This window comes from Pempheris klunzingeri, chromosome 7 (assembly GCF_042242105.1).
Source record: "Pempheris klunzingeri isolate RE-2024b chromosome 7, fPemKlu1.hap1, whole genome shotgun sequence".
Classification (NCBI taxonomy): Eukaryota; Metazoa; Chordata; class Actinopteri; order Acropomatiformes; family Pempheridae; genus Pempheris; species Pempheris klunzingeri.
Genome location: NC_092018.1, coordinates 14,604,121 through 14,624,373, shown reverse-complemented (window position 1 = coordinate 14,624,373; position 20,253 = coordinate 14,604,121). Strand labels below are relative to the sequence as shown.

The 20,253-nt window shown below is 41.7% G+C and overlaps 1 protein-coding gene across 1 annotated transcript in view; it reads left to right on the top strand.

Moving 5' to 3' along the window:
• The window catches only part of kremen1 (kringle containing transmembrane protein 1), a 52,516-nt gene that overhangs the window by 19,339 nt on the left and 12,924 nt on the right, over positions 1–20,253 (top strand). The window contains exons 2-3 of the mRNA XM_070833836.1: positions 563–725; positions 8,316–8,407. Coding sequence (XP_070689937.1) covers positions 563–725; positions 8,316–8,407 — 255 coding nt within the window. The remainder of the gene's footprint in view (positions 1–562; positions 726–8,315; positions 8,408–20,253) is intronic.

Below are 20,253 nucleotides of genomic sequence, written 5' to 3'. Positions count from 1 at the left end.
CAGAGGGCTCAGAGCAATGAGCGGTGATGGCTCATCGCACTCCCATCAGCCATTGTTTATTTGAATTCCCTCTTTCGGGGAAGAAAAGCCTTCCACCAGCCATTGTTTTGCCTTGGGAACCCAGCTCTCTCTATTTCTTACTCTCTCTCTGACTTGGCCATATGGTTGTCATACACTTCCTGGAAATTCAAGCCATGTTTGCTTTTGTTGTGTATCTGCGGGCCATTTGTCTTTTTTCCTATGCTCCTGCGTTGACATTAATTGAAACAATGCAGTGATTGATCTTGCTTTAACACATTTGGCCAGAGCAGAAATGCACTGAGCCTGGTCAAAGAATAAAATTATTCCATACTTATCGTCTACAATCATTCCAAGCACATTAAAACATTTTAATAGCATCAGAGTATTTCACTGAGTCCAGATCACATATGCAGCTGCCTTTTACACGGCTGTTTAAAAGCTCTCGCCAAGCTTTTGATTTCCATCTTAATAGACGTCTAATCCCTTATTGCAGACACCAGTAAATTCTCTCACTCTCTCCATCTCCTTTCTCTCCTTTCAGAGTGCTACACTGCCAATGGAGAGGACTACAGGGGCTTCCAGAACCAGACCAGTCTGCATGGTGGTAAACCCTGCCTCTTTTGGAATGAGACCTTCCAGCACCCTTACAACACCCTCAAATACCCCAATGGAGAGGGCGGTTTGGGCAGACACAACTACTGCAGGTGAGTTCTCTATTCCTGATATGGAAGTAATAATGTATAATAATAATATTAATAATATAAATAATAATACCACTTTCATGTCTGCTTGCAATACAGCTAGCCTCGCTCAGTCCAAAGGCAATAAAATACACATCGCGTTTGTATCTTGTTTTAATTCATACAAACTCCGAACTCTTCAGGATCAGTAACTGTTGGTTGCCAGGCAACAGGTCCCTAACAATAAAAAGTCAGTTAAATAACTCCCTGTAAAATCCCTGTTTTTTTTCCTGCACTTTGTTTTTTGCACGGATGTACAATGACAATTAAGCAAATTTCCCAAAATGTCAAGCTGTTCTTTTAAGATGTACTGAACTTTGGGTTGGGAACTAGCCAAATGTCCACTTGTGTGCCGCTGCTTGATCTATAGAAAGCCTATGAATATCTTACGCTACATAAATCAACTTTTCAAGAGAACATACATGCCTTGTGTTCCGCTTAAATGCTTTGTAATCCAGTGATGAATTGCAGTTTTGTAGATACGAGCACACGGTGGAGCGCACATAGCTCACCAATGGAGGGAGTGAAGGAGACCGACAGGAAAAAAAAGCCCTATTGCAACCTTTTGTAAATGTCAGTGATGATATTTGAAATGCAGCATCAGAGCACTTTTCCTCAGAGGTTACACCCATCTCAAAGAGTTACATGTGGCATTTTAAACATGTGTTCTTTTTTTTATTATTAATTGATTAGTGTGATACGATTTTGATCCCAGTAAGTAAACGAGACCGTCTTGCTAGCCCCTGTTACTGTGGCTTTCATATAAGGGTAAAAGATTAGTAAGGCATTTATCTATAAGCTTTTCACTCATTTCACCACTAGCAACATTTCAAGTAAGCTTTAGCGCTCTTTGCACTGTAAGAATAACAACTCTCTCCTCTTGTTTTTTATTGTAAAGCAATCTCCTTTTGTGTTGGAAATCCAACAGATTTACCACAAAATCTTAGGCAGTGGCTTTAAGTCTAAGGCTGCCAATCTTTTTTATTCTAGTTTATGTTATTGAGTTCAAAGTGCTTTGAGTAGCACCTTTAAAAGTCATTTTTCTAAGAAAGACTGAGGACAGACAAAGCATGTGACTCTTAATAATTTAGAACTGGGATGTCTGCGTTTTGCAAAGGGTTTTAGCACAGGGGACCTCCTCAGACATTTGCCCCTGAATATTTTATTGGTGGTACCCAAACAGAGTGTTTAGCCGTGTCATCACAAGGATGCAAGCACCCTTGAAGAGTTTGTGTAAGCAAATCTCCATCCCTCATCCCTGGAATGTGAAGGGACACGGTGGCTTTGGGTGTCTAGAGAACCCTTTCTATCCGTCAGTCACACTCCGAGTACGACTGTCAGCGCTGTTTGCACGACTGTTGAACTTGTGTATTTGCAGGGAGCCACACTCTTTCGTGAGTCACTTCAAATTCACCGAGACGTCCAGAACAGTGGCTTGGCCCAGATCGCCAACCCATAAGAAACAGAACACCCCCTCCTCCTCGGCCCAAAGCCTCTGAAACATTGCTCTAAGTCATGGTTGTAAACTCATAACGCAGCAATGCTTTGAAGTGGCACTGGACAGATTTGTTTTTACTTGAACTGGATGGGAATTCTGAAGATTTATGAGCAGAATACATGCAGGGGATCGAGGAAGGCTTTCACTGCACATTAGGAGTGTATTATGTCCACCATGTGATTCAAAATGGACATCTTCATTGTTTGGATTTGGCTGTTTTCTTGGCCACTGATGCATTTAGCAGCTTTTCCAACTCACTCACAGCTCATAGCTTTGTTTCTTCATGACAGAGGGATTTCTGTCACTTAGGGCTGTAGCTACAGCTACTCTCAGTCCCTCTCAGACAATTCTCCTTGTACAGAGTCACCCATCAGCAGTGCTATGGGGACCAAAGTGGCCACTTCATTGTGAAAAGATGAGGGATGGTATTTATGGCATGCCTGCTCAGGGTCAAGTATGCGTGTGTGTGTGTGTGTGTGTGTGTGTGTGTGTGTCTATGTGTGTGTGTGTGTGTGTGTGTGTGTGTGTGTGAGAGAGAGAGGGTTATTACACCATATAGAGAAATGCATAATGTTTGATTTGTTTGATCACAGAAAGGTGACTTGTGCGATGTCATGGATGTTGTTGCTCCATTTGGATTGCAAATCTCCTCTTTTACATGAGGTGCATCTCGTAATTCAAATTCTGTTTCCCGTATGTCTTTAACCCCCTCTAACCTTCAAAGCCTTTCTCATCTCCCCAACTTAGCTCAGTTCGTCTTTCATCTGATTCTTAGATTTTTGCGGATGTTTCTGGCTAGAACTCCACAATAGGTGGTAGTACTTAGACAAAAGGGGGAGGTATCAGAATGAAAGCAAGACCGAGGGGCAAAAAAGGAGATCCGGGGCAATTTCGGCATGTCTGACCCTGAGGCCAATTGTGGTTTTATGAGATGAGAGCTGAGGCCAGGGCACAGGTGGATAATGTGAAGCTGAGAATCACTGCGCGTCTTAACTTTAACACACAACTTTAAGCACGTATCAGATGTTGAGAAGCAGAGAAGTAGAGGATTACGAACTCGCTTCTCATCCCATCACAGGCGCTTCCTGGTGGTGATTTAACCGAAAGGGAACCACAGTGGTGCTGAAGAACGAGCCCTAACAGCCCCCACATTTCATCTTTATAGCCTGCTATAAAATACCCCAGTGAAAACAGGGAGAAACTGGGCAGAGGGGAAATGTCACATTGTTCCCCTGCAAAAAAATGGAACACAAAGCCTCAGGAAAAGGACAACAGCTCTCGTGTCTAAGCTGAGACTTAACGAGATTCATTTCAACAGTGACTATCACATTACTGATCATCAGCGTGGCTCAATTCACAATTCATTCCATATTGTGAAGCAGACGTAAATGATCCAGTGAGATTAAGTCTGGTATTGAACGTGGACGTTGCTTTGCAGTCATTCTTCAATTTTACACTTAAACAAGATCCTTTTTTCACTTCATAAGTACTTCTTTGACCTTTTCTGAATACTTACTGAATATGGCATTCATAAGAAGAACATTTCACAAATCGATGTCCTGATTTATATTTCATTTATTGTTCCTTCCAAGCTACTGTTCCTACTGGCTGATATTGGGCTCTCCCCCCAGTGCATTAGTATGAGGGTGTGAAGTACATGACGGTTCAGTGGGTGGTTGAATAGCTTTGCCAGCCATTTCCTGACTATTTATATGCAGGTGTGTGTGTGTACTGTACAATTTATGAGTGTCCACTATGGCTTCTAATGCTTTTCCCTTACATAGATGAGATAATGGAAATGCCAGAGTGAATAGTGTTCCCCAAGTTGATTGTAATTGAATCTCCATGATGTCAGATGCAAATCTGAGGTCAGGCAAACTGCAGCCAAGTTGTCCACCATTTGTATGACTCTATTATGATCCCAGTGTGCTGCTTTGTTAAATTGAAGAAGTTAATAGAAGTGTCCCACGAGAAGATGTACTGCGTGGCACTAAAGCACCAGCCATCGACAATATAGTAATATCAGAAATAGTAGTAGAGTAGAAACCAATTTCAAGCAATGAAATATACTCCTCATATGTTTGTATGTTCATCTTTGAAGAGTCAGTTCACCCAACTCACAGACAAACATGTTTTTGAATTTGGTTTTTAGCCATGTAGATAGTTTTTATTTACCTTTATTTACCCTTGTTTTTAGATAATACTTTACGAGATTTCTGCCTCCAGCTAATGATTCTGTATTCCCATTAAAAAATTTTCTTAAAGCAGTATGCTCAGTGTTACTGAGGATGGAATCACAAAAATCTCCCAGGATAATGTAATGATCGTGTAGGTTTATGCCTGGACCACCAGCTTTTATTGTTGTTTATTGATTCTTGCAAATCATGTTTTGTTTACCATGGTGGACATCTCAAAATACTGCAATACTTACCCGCTGCCATTCAGAGGTGTGAATCAGTGTTAGCAAATTCAAAATGCTTTGTTGAATTTGAGAACAGATTAGGTCTGTAAATTATCCAAATAACAGGCTCGACACAGTTGTTGGTGGATAATTTCTGAGCACATAAAACCAAAATGATCTACATGGCTAGATACCAATGGAGGTAGTTCAAAAAAGTTCATCTGTAATTTTGGGAACATGGTGGCGTCTCTATCAGCCACACTTGACAAAGTAATATCATGGCTTCGTACTTAGCACCAGTAGACCGTGAGAGAACAACAATACACAGTAGACTATACATATCAGCTCACAACCAACAAGCCCTCTTCTTCAATACATGCATTCATGCAGCACAGCAGCAGGCAGCAGTTTGCATGCTAAATCATCCAAGTCAATTAAAGAGTCTTCTCGCAGGCAGTAAATTGCCAGACTCTGATCTGCTGTTGACCTCAAATCCCAATCCAGACAACCCTCTCACTACCACTTTCCAATCAACATTTCTCCTCTCTCCAGTTCTGCAAAATGAGGGAAATGTAGCTTTCATCTTTTTTTACACATCTACTAGTTTGACCAACTCAAAATCCCTTTAGAATCTCACTCACCTAGAAGCATGTTGTTTCTATCATTTGCACACATAGTTTGGTGTAAATGATTCTTAAGAGTTTTATATATAGTTTCACAGTGCCAGGCATTTTAAAGATGATCATAAATTTTATGATTAAGGTACATGGAAAATGCTTATTAAAGGAAACCTTTTGAACTGCAGCCAGCCGTGAACAGCTGTTTTTCTCTGTGTTCAGATGTAAGCCACTCTTGCCTTCAAATGCAGGACCGGAGAGCCTGTGAGGCAAAACTCAATGTGGCTATAATTGGCTCTGTACCGAAGTGTGTGGCTCACTCTGAGCAGAATGAGTCAATCAGCATAATTGTGCCAATTAAGTGTCTAAACATCTTCTGTGATCTACCTCTGGGTATGGGAGTGTTTCAACAAGCAATTCTGCTCAGAGCCAAGCGGGTCATCTCTGACGCACATGGATGTGAATGTAACCCCCCCAAAAAAGCCCCTAAACACACACATATACACACACGCACGCAAGCTGGCAGCAACTTTTATCAGAGAGTGTCCCAGAAGACCAGAGTCTTTCTCTGTGCTGCTGGGTTAAACGAATGGGTTTCCGTCCATCGAGGTCCGCTCTTATCTGTACTGCGGCACCTCGACTAATCTGACACTGTCTGCTTTCCAACTTACGTTCCACCCTCCCTCCCCTCTCTCTCTCTCTCTCACACACACACACACACACACACACACACACAAACACACACTGGGGTAGGATTAATTAGGTTTCTCTGTCATGTGGGCTGGCCTGTTCACCTTAGCCCTGTGGATGATGTTCCCATGCTTCTGCTAAAAGGGTGTGTGCAGGTGTGTGTGTGTGTGTGTGTGTGTGTGTGTGTGAGAAAGGGATGAAACACTATTTGGGGACCACTGGTTTGGGAGAGAGAGCTTGGAGGGTCACACCATATCATTTACTGATCCAAAATGCCTGTGGGTCAGACATGGGATGGGTGGTCTACTGAGGATGTTTTTTTGTAATGCTGATGGTTGTAATTCATGTATGCCTCCTTAGGGGGTGATTAAGAAAGTGCAGTAAATTACATAAGTGGCTATAGATGGGTTCTTGGGAGTCTTATTTCAAATAGGGCTATTACACGTTGACAGGCATGAAAAAGAAGGGGAGAGAGAAATAGGGAATGGGTATATAACCCAATGTTTTGATGGTTGGACCCAGTTTTTGCTCTTTTCATTTCAGCTGTAGCCTCAGGGTAAACAAACAGGTGTCTGCCTCCAATCTGGGTGGAGTGACAAACCGATCTGGGCTCACGATATGGTGTCGAAACTTACTGGAAAACAAGTCTGGTCTCCCGTGAGCATGGGAAAAATTCAGGTTGAGAGAGATTCAGTTGTTGTGATCGCAGAATAGACTTAAGAATGAATGATAATGTGACCAGATGAACTCTTTCTTGACACAGTCCTGCAAGACAGAGAGCGATAACTGTTTGCCAGATATTGAGAGTGAAAAGCTTTAAGGCACTTAAACTTGAGTTCAACCCTAAAAAAGTCTTTATAACGACATCTTTGTCAATACCTCATTTTGAGTGTGAAAAGAGAGGAGGAAACTCAGGATAGTGTTTTCGATAGGAGAAGAAAAGAAATGGAAACGCCCTTCACAGCGTTGCTCACAAAAGGCGAAACGGGATAGTGCAGCGCCCCAGGGCTTTTTCAAGATGCTACAATGAGGTGTGTCAGAAGAGAAGGGAAAAGGTCTCGGGCAATTACAGTCAGGTCTGAAAAAAATAGCGATGCCATCTTAATAGTTAACAGGGTGTGTATTTTCACAGTTTCAGTAATCCTGAAATAGAGCGTAAGGAGCCAAAACAATGCAGAGATGAGCTCCAATTGCATACAGACTGCTTTGATTTCATTTATCGGCAATTTAGAAGTTGCCATAAGGGTCATGATTTTCAAAGTGGCGTGATCACCCTGGAGATATGAAGCCTGCACAAAGCTTTTAGGTTTTTCTATCTTCAATCCCACTTCTCATCGCTTTTGTAAGTGAAACTGAAAAGCAAAAGCACCGAGGGGCCTGTCAGCCTTATTATGATGGGTTAAAAGTGCCTTGATGAGGTTCAAAAGAGGCCGCAGCCTCAGACAAAAGCTTTGCCCCATCACCCATCCCTTTTTTCAGGTCTGTGTCTGGCTCCAAACAAAGAGGCTTCACCCCCAACCTCCAGCCACCTCCACCCATCAAAGACCCATTGGTCTAGCCCTTGACTGACATGCATGGTCAAGCCTTCAGAGCACAGAGGAAGAAGCTAAACTAACAAGCACCAAGGAGTGCTGCTGGGGATGATTGACACAGCCTAAATAATCTCCCTCTGCAACATAATTGAGTATTCAGCCCTCTGCAGTGTCTTTGTATCTTTGTGTTGTTTTGCCCCTTGTATCCCTGCCATCACCCCGTCTCCCCTTCTTTCCCCCCTCATCTTTTCTCTACCTTCTCTCTTCATCCCTTATCACATCCCCATCACTCCCCTGCTTCCACACTAACACAGAAAAATCTGAAAATGTGGTTTATTTGTCAGAATGATGTACATCCACACCATTATTTCCATGTCATTTTTGGAGAGATTACAAGTTTATGATCACAAATAGGGCCGTAACTAACTATTGTTTTCTTTATTGATGAATCTGTCGAGTATAGCAATTCATCTATTATTTTCTTTTATTATAACCTGTCAGACAATAGTGGAAAATGACAGTTATGATTTCCCTCAAGGTGAAGGCTTCACATGTCTTGTTTTGTCTGATCAACAGTCCACACCCAAAGAGATTCAGTTTATTTTGATATATGACACAGAGAAACATCAGATCCTCTCATTTTTAGAAGCTGGAACCAGCAAATGTTTTGTGTTTTTGCTTTTAAAAATGACTAAAATGATCATTTGATCATGAAAAGAGTAGCTGATACATTTTCTCTCATTCAACTGATTAATTAATTGACTATTTGTTGCAGTGTGTGATCATGGAATAACTTTAACCCCTCTATGTCTGCAGGAATCCTGATGGAGACGTTCAGCCGTGGTGCTACATTGCAGACCATGAAGACGGGATCTACTGGAGATACTGCGACATCCCTACGTGCCAGAGTAAGAGAATTTTGCCTCGCTTTTATTTTTCTTTTCTGTCTCTCTCTCTCCTTCTGCTCTGCCCTTCCGTGCCCTTGAGGCCATACCATGGGCACAAGGACCGTCCATTTTCATTGCTATGCTCATCTGCACGCCTGCTATGAATAGCTTTTACAGACTCTATGACTTGTACACAGCTATTATCATCTAAAAAATGTCTCTAATTGCCTCCCATCACCCCTCCTCCTGCCATGTCCGGGCCTGCCCTCACTTTAATGTGTGCTGTCAATCACTGTCTCTATTTGTGTGTGTGTGTGTGTGTGTGTATTTTTGGATGTGAGTTCCCAAGTTTCCCCTTTGGCTTTGTTGCTTGTTTTGACACGTTTTTTTTGTTTTTTTTGCTGTGAGTGATTCAGTGCATCTATCTGTTTGTGTGTTTTGTTCACTTATGTGTGCGAGTGTGTCCCCGTCCAGTATCTCCTAGATGAATGTGTGTGAATGAATGCGTTTAAGCTGGAAGATAGTGTGCTTCTGTGTGTCATATCTACCGCTTTGGCACACATTTACAAAGAGCTGCCTGTCTTTAATCCCATTACTTTCATTCCCTCCACCTTTTTAATCACTGCTGTTGAAAACAGACTCAGGTGGATCAACCTACACTGGTTTTGATGCCAAAGATCAGAATTCCTGCAGAGGAGTTTCAGATAAAGCAATTTGCTGCAAGCATGTATTAAGTAACTTTTTTATTATTTTTTTTATTTTATTAAGTTACTTAAAGCAAGCCGAGCAGAACTCAAATATTCTTTTTAGCATAAATAAATATTTTACCGCTTTCGTCATGAGTTACATTCTTACATAATCAAACTCTACTTTTTTTCCCTGAGGTTAAACAAATCTTTTTCACTGAGACAAATAATATTTGTTGAATAGTTATTTAGTTATAATACTCTACTTTTTAAATCCTTGCCACTACAGATACAAGCCTGGCTTAAAAGCCTAAAAGACAAAGTGCAGCATGTGTTTGAATTTGAGGTTAAATGGTGGACAGGAATAATTGGACAGTGGAAAGAAAAGCTGGGACTCAGCGATGCTGTGACTTTTCACTGCAGTAGGTACCACCAGGTCTCAAGAACCCTCCCAACCCCTCTAGCAATCCCACCATTATCCTGTCTGAGTAGCGTGCTTGACTAAAGTCTGTTGTTTGAATGGACCCATTAACCCACCCAATAATGCTGCATGGCTGCGTGGCCCGTGTGTATCCATGTATTTGTCCATGGTGTTTATGTGTATAGGAGCTTGTATGTGTCCCATTAGACTTTTGACTGACCTATTTCAGACAACTGTCCATTTAGCTCTGCTTTTCTAGGCCAATATCCTAAACCTTTGTGGTTTGGGAGGAAAGACCGTCTCTGTTCGGAGTCGGGCTTGTCCCTTATCTTTGGTGAAATTAGGCCAACTTTTGTTCCAGATGGGTTTGCCATGTGCTGGTTCAGCCTTGTTTTTGTCTAGGATCCAATACTGTGCAGCGTGTAACCCATCCTTGCGACATGTGGCCCAATTCTAACGGCTGAGAGCTTTGCCTGTATCAAATGCTGCCTTACATGAACGTTCCTCCTCCAGTTTGGGCATTTCAAGTTATACAGAGCTCTGTAATGTAAGAAGAGGAGAAGAGGTTTGCCGTGAGCCAGGCATCCAGTGTCAGGAAAACATGCCTGTTCAGTGGAGACAGTTTCTCCCTGCAGGGATACCATGGAGCTTTCAGACACGAATGCTCTGTCTCATCTATTGTGAAATCACAATCGCCACGTGGTGCCTCACCTTCTGGCGGTGCCTGTTCTCAATCTGCTGCGTTCGAAAGCTTCAGCTGCCAAGTGAGAGAATGCTGATGCTCTCTCAGTGTCAGTGCTCTCAGTCTACGGCTGGCAATGAAAGGCTGAAAAACACGGTGGTGTGCCAGAGTAAGGGCAACAGTGGTCTCTGTTTTCATTTTGTCTGGCTTTTGTTTGGTCTGTGCCTTCGTTTTGTCTACTTTTTTGCTTACGTTTGATGTCGCGCGGTGGTAGTTGATGACCACTCGCTGAGGCACCTGGAGCCTGCCAACATTCGCTCTGTTATCCAGCTGGATTCCCTGTCATCTAGGGTCATGCCACCCTGGTGAGGGCGACACACCCTGCTGGAGCACACACTACCAGGCAGGTCACATGAGGCCAGAAACACATAGTCTGACAGGGAGGATTATAGTGTAGGTCATGACATTTGTTGATCCTAGTAATCCCTCAAGGCAGCAGTTATCATGTGGTTGCAATTATCTAAACATTTCAAAAAGGCGAGCTGTCAAGGCACATTGACTACAGTGCAAATTGACATTTCCCCGATGTGTTACGGTAGAGGCTGGTTTTTGGGCCCTTCTCATTTCCAGGCCACTAAATGCTCAGTTAAGCATAATTTGTCATGATTGTTGTCATTTATTGAAGTCCGGTTCCTGTGTAGCACACCTGCCCCGCTTTCCTGAATACTAATATTTCTAAAATGTGTCTAAAAATGAATTTGAGCTACACTAAAAGGTTAATGAATGCCTGCCTGTACTGTAGATCGGCTCAATACGGAGGACAGAGGCTGTGTGACTGATCATTGTTGATTCTAATGTGAGGAATTTACCAGCGGTGCCTCTGGCCAAACCACTAAGTTCACCAGATAAAAACCAGAGTTGACAGACCAATCCATTATTAAGGGACTTCAGTTTTTGTTTTGCACAAGTTCAGAAGTTGGATGATCCCTTCAAAGTCTTTAAAATCAGTTTTCGTACAGTTAACACACGCGTGATAAAGCCTCTTTTCACTTTTCTGATCAATAACATAAAACCTTTAGTTACACGTGTCAGGCACAGCTGCTCTGTATGTCTCAGTGTTTGGATATCTGCAGATGTCAAAATACTTGTGTACTTGACCGATGATGATGGTCGTGCTGAGAGTTTCCTTTTCAGGACATTTTGTTTTAGCACGGCTTCTTTAAGCTGACATGCATTTGCTCGGAGACATGCCCCGGCTGAATTTGATTGACACAGAGTGAAACTGTCAGGGTGAAGTCCCCAAGCGCTTGCCAAGACAAAGATGCTTTGATCTGTGTGTTGCGAGCTTATCTCTCAACTGCATATAACCAAGAGGAACTTGTTATACCACTGTGTGTTGCTCCTGCAGTATAGGGACATGCAGCAGCTCTGAGGACACTTTCTTTTAAAAATAATAATGTTAATGTATTTCATGTGGAGGATAAGTAACACCCAAGACTGATAGTGGGCAATAAACACAGTTAAACTTCCACATCTCCCTCCTTTTGCCTCGCAGGAATTGAGTTTATTAGCATCTTTTTTATGAATGTAAAGGTGCACCTAGTAAGATCACAAAAGGAACGTCTCAGAGTTGTTAATGACTACGGACCATTCAACTTTTAGCTGACAAGGTGCTGAGATTTCTGACTGTCAAGATGCCCTTTCTAGGTCTAATTCATATCATAATAACAAACTTGTTAAGAGGAAATATAGATAGGACTTGTTAACAGGGGTAAAGTAAGTTATGTATACTGTTACTAATGAAGTGTGAAATTGTAGGTTTACGGTATCTTTTCATTTCACACATTGTTATTGTTACTGAGAATACCTGCTGTGTTGGGTAATGACACTTATTATCTGTACGCCAGAATTCCTGTAAGCTAATTTACAGAACTGTAAGATGTTCTTCGTCATGGAGCTGTCAGCGTGTTTACACTGAACACTCAGTTGACTTGATGCATGACTTGAATACCTCACTTATAGTAGGTAGTAGGTATTTGAATAATTAAGGGAATGTTTGATTAACTTTTGTCTGTCACCATGGAACAATACTCTAGGCACCTCATCCATCTGGCAAGCTAACCGGCCACACCTTGAAGACATTAAAACAAAGTAGTTGTGTGTTTGGCCCAAGGTTTTATTACTGAATGTTGACAAAAATATGCAGTGTTGAGATATTGCTTTCATTAAGAATGATTTATAATGCTGCTAAATGGCATTTTGAAGTTGCGGGACACCTGAGTCAACCACCAGCCGGTCTTTAATGAATCAGATCAGACATCTGTGTAAAATGTTCTCTGGTTCAACTTTTGGGGATGAAACTTTGCTGTCAGTGGGCCAGGGGTTTAGGGAATTGCTGTAAATGTCCATCTTCTCTGCTTCAATGCAAGCTATTCAATTTACAGTCTCATGAAATCATGAAATGAAAAATACCACCACTTATTTGCAGAGTGAGTTTCTTGGATGAAAGGATGATTACCTAACTACATGGACTACTTCTCTGGATGGAAATGGTGGTTTTATCTGTATTGACTTTGGTGATCCCCTGACTTTTCCTCCAGCACCACTATGAGGTTGACATTTTTCAACAACTATTGAGTGGACTGCCTTCAACATTCAACGACTTCTGTGATAGCCTTGACTTTATATCTAGCTCCACCAGCAGGTCAAAGTTGTCACTGGAGTGCCGTAAAATTTGGTACAAACATTTCTGTTGTGCTCAGGATAAACTGTCACATCTTTGGTGATTCCTGACTTTTCATCTAGTGCCAACTTCAGGTCAAGATTTGAATTTGTCCAAATATCTGCAAGACATTCCCATCAGCCTTAGCTGGACTTAGTGCTAAGTGCTGCTGTTTAATTGTTACATTTATAAAAAAAATTGGTAAAATACTTATACCAATGATATGTTTCTTAGTGTGTCTACACTAAATCAACACCATGTTAACCAAGTCCAAATCAGGACCCAGGTGTAGTGAAGTTGGAGACAAGGAAAGGTTACAGAAGCATCAAGTGAAGACGTGTCTGAGTCTGTGTTCAAGACCAAAATGGGCGATAAGCACACCATTGCATATAAAAAGACTGATTTATAAGGATAAAAAGGATTAAAGATAAAGAGGCGTTTCTGTCTTTGCATCAGTGCAAAGTACATCCAATCAATCAATACACCAATTACAGAATACACATTGCTGTTAAGAAAATAAGAGCATGTGTAAGAAAAAAATGCATCTTTGAAGATTTTATAATGGAAAAGTCAAACAGCTGAATGAAAGCTTGACAGAAGAACAACTACGAAACAAAATAAGCAAGAGGCCGAGACAAGTTGAACATGTCGGACATGTGGTCTGGAAACCGAGCCCAGACTGAAGCACCACAGCCCTGCCTAGTGGCTGTTGTGGTTGCCTGAACCAGGGATGCTTTCAGGTTCTGTTTTTGCAGTATTCATCTCACTCTCTGTCATTGTTTTCAGGGGCAAAATACTTCCCCTAGGTGGTCTTGTACCAGCTTTCACCACAACCAACCCTCCCAACCAGCATACTGAGGCAGGTTCAGGCATCACTGAGTGCAGAAGGGTGTGTATCTGTATGTTACTGCGTGTGTGTGTTTGTTCCTGTAGTTTTGACAGCTTAAAAACCGGCCAGAGATTCAGACCTTCAAAGTGAGGACATTTTTGTGAAATTAGCTCATTTTGGCCATTCCTTTTGTCTTTAAGAGGCGGCTGTTGTTTAAAATAATGGGAATTGAGGCTGAGGAAAGGTCACACATGTTGTGTTCAATTTTGGCACGGAGATTTCACTTGTTTATTTGTTTCACACATATCAAAAAGAAAGAAAAGAGCAGAGGGAAAAAAAGCAGAAACAAAGAAAGATTTATAACTGATGATCCAGTAGAGCCAAAAAAGCTAAGAGGCACGTCATGTTTCTCCCTTTAAAAGAACTACATTCATAGTAAAGAGCTGTGTGCATGTGTGATGTGTGTGGGATGAAATTAACTTTCTTCCAACATTAGACTTGTTAACCATCTGCATACTGGAGAAACAAGAGAGATGTTTGAGCACTACAGATTTAGCAGCAGCGAATCGGGGGCCTCTGACAAAGCCATACTTTTACTACAGTTTGATGTCTTGGAAAATAAAAACATACATGATTGAGCTGAAACAAAGTTTTACCATTATTTGGTGTTCATTTTGAATAGTTTATGGCACAGACATCTGTCAGTGTGATGTATCCCCTTTCACCTGCATTAGGCCTGTCCTTACCTGGCAAAGAGGGTTGTGGAGCTTTGAACACACTCATTGTTATCTTAGTCTGACCTCTGACCTCCTCATAGCTCCACCCACACCTGCCTTCAGGGGAAATACCTTTCTGCAGTGTTGTGGGGAAACTCTCAGACAGAAACTAGAGAAAAGAGACTCTCACAAAAACAAGCCAGAGGACATCAGGTAGATTTAATCTCTCAGCCGCTCTCTCTGGCTCCTTTCCTCTCTCAACGTGGCTGGGGTTAAATCAGCCAGGGCCATTAGGGAATTAAAGGTATTGATTACGAGGCGCACTGGTTGTGTATAATGTTTGCTAATGAGAACAAGTAGATGGCCATTGTTTAGTGCTTGTATTTGGGAAATAAGAGGAGATGAGGAGCAGGTCAACCAATTTAGCTCTCAGGAATGAGCGCTCACAGCCAAATGTACCTCAGCAGGGGTTCTGCACAGGTGTAATAAGTGTAATTTTATTGTAATAAGAGCTAACAATGCATGTTAAATTAACAATTTCCCCAGTTTCCAGCCACAGTTGATCAAAATGTACTTGCATAGTCAATGTGGAAGGTAAGACCGCGATAAAACAGCTCTACAGCCGTACTAGTCGCTCTGTGAGGCTGCACAGCGCTGTTACAATGTTCACCATCTTAGTTTTGCATGCTAATATTTGCTAATTAGGACTAAACACAAAGCTGTGCGAGATGAAAAGTCAGGGGATGCAATTCATCCTGAGGGGGGTGTGAATGTGTGTACCAGATTTCCTGCTAATTCATCCAATATTTGTGTATATATATATACTCAAAATAACTAATGTCAACTTGCATTAAGTTTCATCATGTGGTGACCATGGATACCAGGAAATGGCATTCATGGAAATCCCTCCAGTATTTACTGTTGACTCATGGTCTTCAGAGTTTTGAATCCAAATGACTCACAGACTTTTGAAATCATTTGAAAGTCATCAGGGTTCCATGAAATGCACTTTGGGGTAAATGTTTTCGGTAACACACGTAGGAATTCCCACGCAAGACACGGAAGATGTTAACCTCAAAATGAACGTTTTTTGGTAGCCCGCCATGAAGTGCACATTCATGCCCCTCAGTTTTTTGATTTTAGAACTTCATAAATTGTTGTCCCGTGCTACCGTCAAACCAAAATGTCAACTGTGCACACAAGATGCAGTTTGTAATAATCTAATGGACAGATTTGCCATGAAAATTACAGAGCACATTGATATTCCCCGTTAAAAAAGCCCATTTGATTAATTAACATGCCTCTTTCTCTTGTTCCATCCTCAGAATTAAACGTTGTATGTTTAATTCCAAGATTTATCAGGCTCTATGCTATTCAGGTGATTTTAATCTGAGCTGTTAATCTGCACTCACAATTGTTTCAAACAGTGTATAGAACATTGATTATTGCTCGCTTTAATGTATCTCAGTGTCTTTCATAGTGACACTGCATCAGCAGTAGCAGTGGTTTTATGCCAGTTGTCCCTGTTGAATGATGTGAGAATGATGCGCTTTTATTTTGAAATTTATATGTGTGCAACTTCATTTAAATGATCAAATTAAAGCTCTGTGTTGGTTGTGCTTTGGGATTAATTATAAACAGCATCCCCTAATTGAAATTTAAAAAGAAAAATATTTGAATGTAAACTGTGTCTGTTCACACTGATTAGAAGATGTAATGTGCCATGTAAGGGAAAGTGACAGAATTTGGTCTTTTCAAGCTGTTTTGTTAATTTTCTATATTTGGCAATTTTGTTTGACATTCCAGGGGACTTCACCGCCATTATTGATGTCCAGATAGTTGACAGTAGTAGTAACAAGAAGTCGATGCCTTTGAAAGTGAATGATGATAAATGGAAGTGCACCGCTGTGCTTATCTAATGCCTGAGGTGGTCACAAAGTGTCTTTTCATCTTTTCATCTCCCAGTCGGCCAAGTATCATGTCCCGTGAGACTCCTCGGGACACAGGCTATTTGGTCTGTCAGGAGAGGCAGAGTGATGCAGTGTGGCGGCCATTTTTCATCTCTTCCCCGCATTGTTCGGCCCGGTCTGTGAGAAGGCACTAATTATTCATTTAAAGCTCCAGCTCTTCCCTCTTCCCTCTAATTAGATGGTTAGTCGCTCTCCCAGGGCCCCGGGCTGGGGCATTGATCTCTTCCATCTCAATCTTGTTGTAACACAGCCTTCACCACACACACACACACACACACACACAAATGTTTAAATGGGATAAAAGAGGACATACAGATACAGTAAACATGCGCGTGCTTTGTTGACACAACATATGATGGAGGCTCCCTCTTGCTCTCTCTCTGTCTCTCCCTCCCTCTCTGACACACATGCACAGCCCTGCAGCGTGTTTTGAGCATCTCACTAGCAAAATCAGCCTGTTAGACACAAATGCTTCTCTCATTCTGCCCAATAATACGTCCCTTATTGCCTAACTGTAAACTGTTTCCATTTACAGGCTGGAGAATTTATGATATCCATAGAAAGGCAAAGCATAAACCCAACAGAAACACAACTCCCACCTCCTTACAAACAATACACTTTCCAGAAATTATCATCCCGGGGGAGTTTGTGGCATGTTTCTCCGTTTCTCTTGTGTTCTCGCAGGCTGTGGTGCAGTCGACAAGACTAATGACAGGCTAGATGAAATGCAGCAGCTGTATTTGTTTATGTATTGAATATACTGTGCTACAAAAGGGGTAATAAATGGGGCTGAGACACAATGAAAGAGAGACAGAGGGACGAATAGAGACAGAGAGACACATTGGGGTGGATGGGGGGAAAAAAAAATCACATAAACACGACTGTGTTGTTTTCTTGCTTTGTTGTACTTAGCATTCCTGGGAATGCAGTGCATGTTCCAAGAGGTGTGTGTGTGTGTGCGTCAGATTTGAATTATTAACCTGCTGGCGGTGCATTAATGGGTTGGTGGGATATTTTCCAAGGCTGCAACATACCTGTGTTAAATTACTTGCATCAAGCCTTTTAGTACTTGAGGAATGTGCTTTTAAAATCCTGCTTCTCCTCTTTTGACCTCACGGCTTTAACTTCCCTTCCCTTATGTGGGAGCACTAATGACTTTTTTTTGTCTCTGGTTACAGTATAATTGGATGTTAATGAAGCAGTGGTGCTGCTTAAAGGAGGATTTTGGCCTGAAAGTTTATTTTTTCCAGTGATTCCTCAAAAGATTCTGGTCGACCTCTTCCATGCTTCTACCACAGATACTTGTCAGACAACTTACTTTCTTTTGACTCTTAAGTGATTATCAGAACTAAATCTCTGATATGTCAAACTCAATGTAAGAAAATAAACCATGGAAGAAATCTGTCGATAAAAATGTGTCAAGGCTAATGGGGCATGAAAAGAAAAATATTGAAATGTTTATGCGTTCGCAACGCTGTCACAAGACAAAGCATGTGATATTAGACAAAAATGTAAACACTGAAAAAAGAGGAAGGAGAGACGTAAAGAGGTAAAGAGAATATGCAGACGAGTAAAGAGAACATGCTTTCCGCGGTGAGGCTGCTCTGTTCCATCAGTTTGAGACGTGATATTTATGCAGCTCAGCTGGTCTCTGCTTACAGTTTTTCATTACTGGACGTTAACACCTTTGACAGAACATCTCAAACATATTCAGGTGGGGGAGCAGGGAAACATCTCAAGCATGCAAACCACTGCTTTACATGTTCTATCTGTATGTCCTTTAAAAGGGTTTTGTGAGTTATGATAGCTCCTACTTCACGTTCCTTTTATGTCTCCACACATCTTCCTGTGTGTTTCTTAAATTATCGCCCCTGAAATATTTAACAGACTTATTTATAAGTTAGACAATGCTGAGATCTGAGTCACGCAAGCCTATGAGCACAGCAAAAGAACTCTTCCTTGATCATTTGTCTGAGGCTGATTTATTCTTTTGCTCCTTATTAGGTGGGGGACTTGCAGAATTCAGTAATTCAGTGGATGGTTTTGTTCTGATAAGACTAGAATAGACTATTGTGAGCAGTAAAAAGTTTTCCTCTGGGTTCATGTCACCATGACTGTAATCATTCATCATAGAGACCCCACGCCTTCACCTACACAGTGAAGTCACAGTGGCGATATCGTTAATGATCTGTGTGGGCGCTGTTAGTCAGCCTCTTTAAGCTGACCTTTCATGTTCCCACATCCAGAATTCTTTCAGGCGGTAACTGACAGCCCAGTGACTGTTTTATTTTTATTTTTTTTCTGTCTTAGAGGACAAATAAGCAACTGAATAAAACAAAATCACCTGACAAGAATAATATTTCCCAGTGATGATGAATATAAAAGACTTTAGATGTATGTAGGGAGGGAGAAAAGGAGGAAGAACAGAAGAAAAGTTTACTGGTTTCGAGGTTTTCTGGTTGGATTCGCCCAGTGTACAGTGATAATGATGCACAAACATTGGTCTAATTTATACAGCTTGGTATCATGATCTTGATATACAGAACTCTTCTTTTAATTCCTTACCATACAAAAGCCAAACTTCTGTTTGAGAAAAGAGAGTCCCATTAAAAAGAAACACTTGTGTAACTTGCTCCTGCTATCTATAGCTTTCCAGTGTTTTTTCTTAGATTTTGTCTGCTCTTTACCCTCCAGATGGCATAGATTTATAACTGTAATTATGTTTCCTTAATAGCATGTTTGCACCCCCAGCTCATCAACCTGCTGGCATGCTCCCTGCCTATTGCACTTGCCAGATCCTGCTGCACATGTTTGATGTTGTTTGTTATCCCTCTGTGTTGTTCCTTTCACTGTCTCTGTGATGTGTTTAAGGTCTGCGCTGTTGTTTTGTCTGCAGCATCAACAGAGGTGTCTCCTTTACCCTGCTAGACAGACACCCATGAACTTAGACGTCTCCCTCCTGTCTGCATTATACTGTGAAAGCTAACTAACTGCTGTTTTCCGAGCTGAGGCGGCAGGCTGCTGGGTTGTGATACGTCTGCCTGCAGTCAGGCCTTGTTTAGTTCTCTGTCTGTTTTTTTCACGTTTTTTTTAACTTTGTGGGAGTCCCCCCTCCTGCTGTGATCTCCAGAGGTTTTCAGAGGTCTGGTCTGGGCTGACTGGAGCATTTATGCACCTTGTGTTTCCTCCATTTCTCCCCTCTGGCTCGTTAAAGTCTAAATTCCAGCAACAGCTTTGAAGTGTGTTTGTGTGTTTTGTTTTATTGTACGTGGAGATATTTGCACTTGTTGCGCCTGCAAAGCAGATGTTTTTAAGGACGCTTTGCTCAGGAGTTTTCATGCAAGGAAATTTTGCATGTTTTTTGGCTAAATGCTGTGCAGGCAGGGAAGGCGCAGTGCAGAGGCCGCCGCCTTCTCCGTCTCCAGTTCCATGCAAACCTCCAACGCCCTGTTGTGATATGATCCCACCACCTGCTGCTGTTCAGCCAGTGCTTCACAGCCCCTGGGACGAGAGGAGCACAAAGACAGATAAATTGACTGTAGTCTGCAATCTTCTTGTCAAAGCAAAATGAAAAAGGAGCACTGCTGCCTTTAATCTGGCTATTGAGCCCTGCAGTAGCATTTTCTCCTCCGCTTTTCAAAAGCTTCATTGAAGTGGTACCTGCCTGCCTTGCTCGGAGGGAGGTTGCTGGTTCCCAACCAGGTGTTTATCTCACTTTTCCTCTCATCTTTCCTCCCGCACACTTCACAGGGGTTAATTCAGTGTATACTTAAGGGGTACATAAAAAAGAAATTGCTGTTACAGCACTACCCTGTCTCACTCTGAAAATATGAAGTGCATA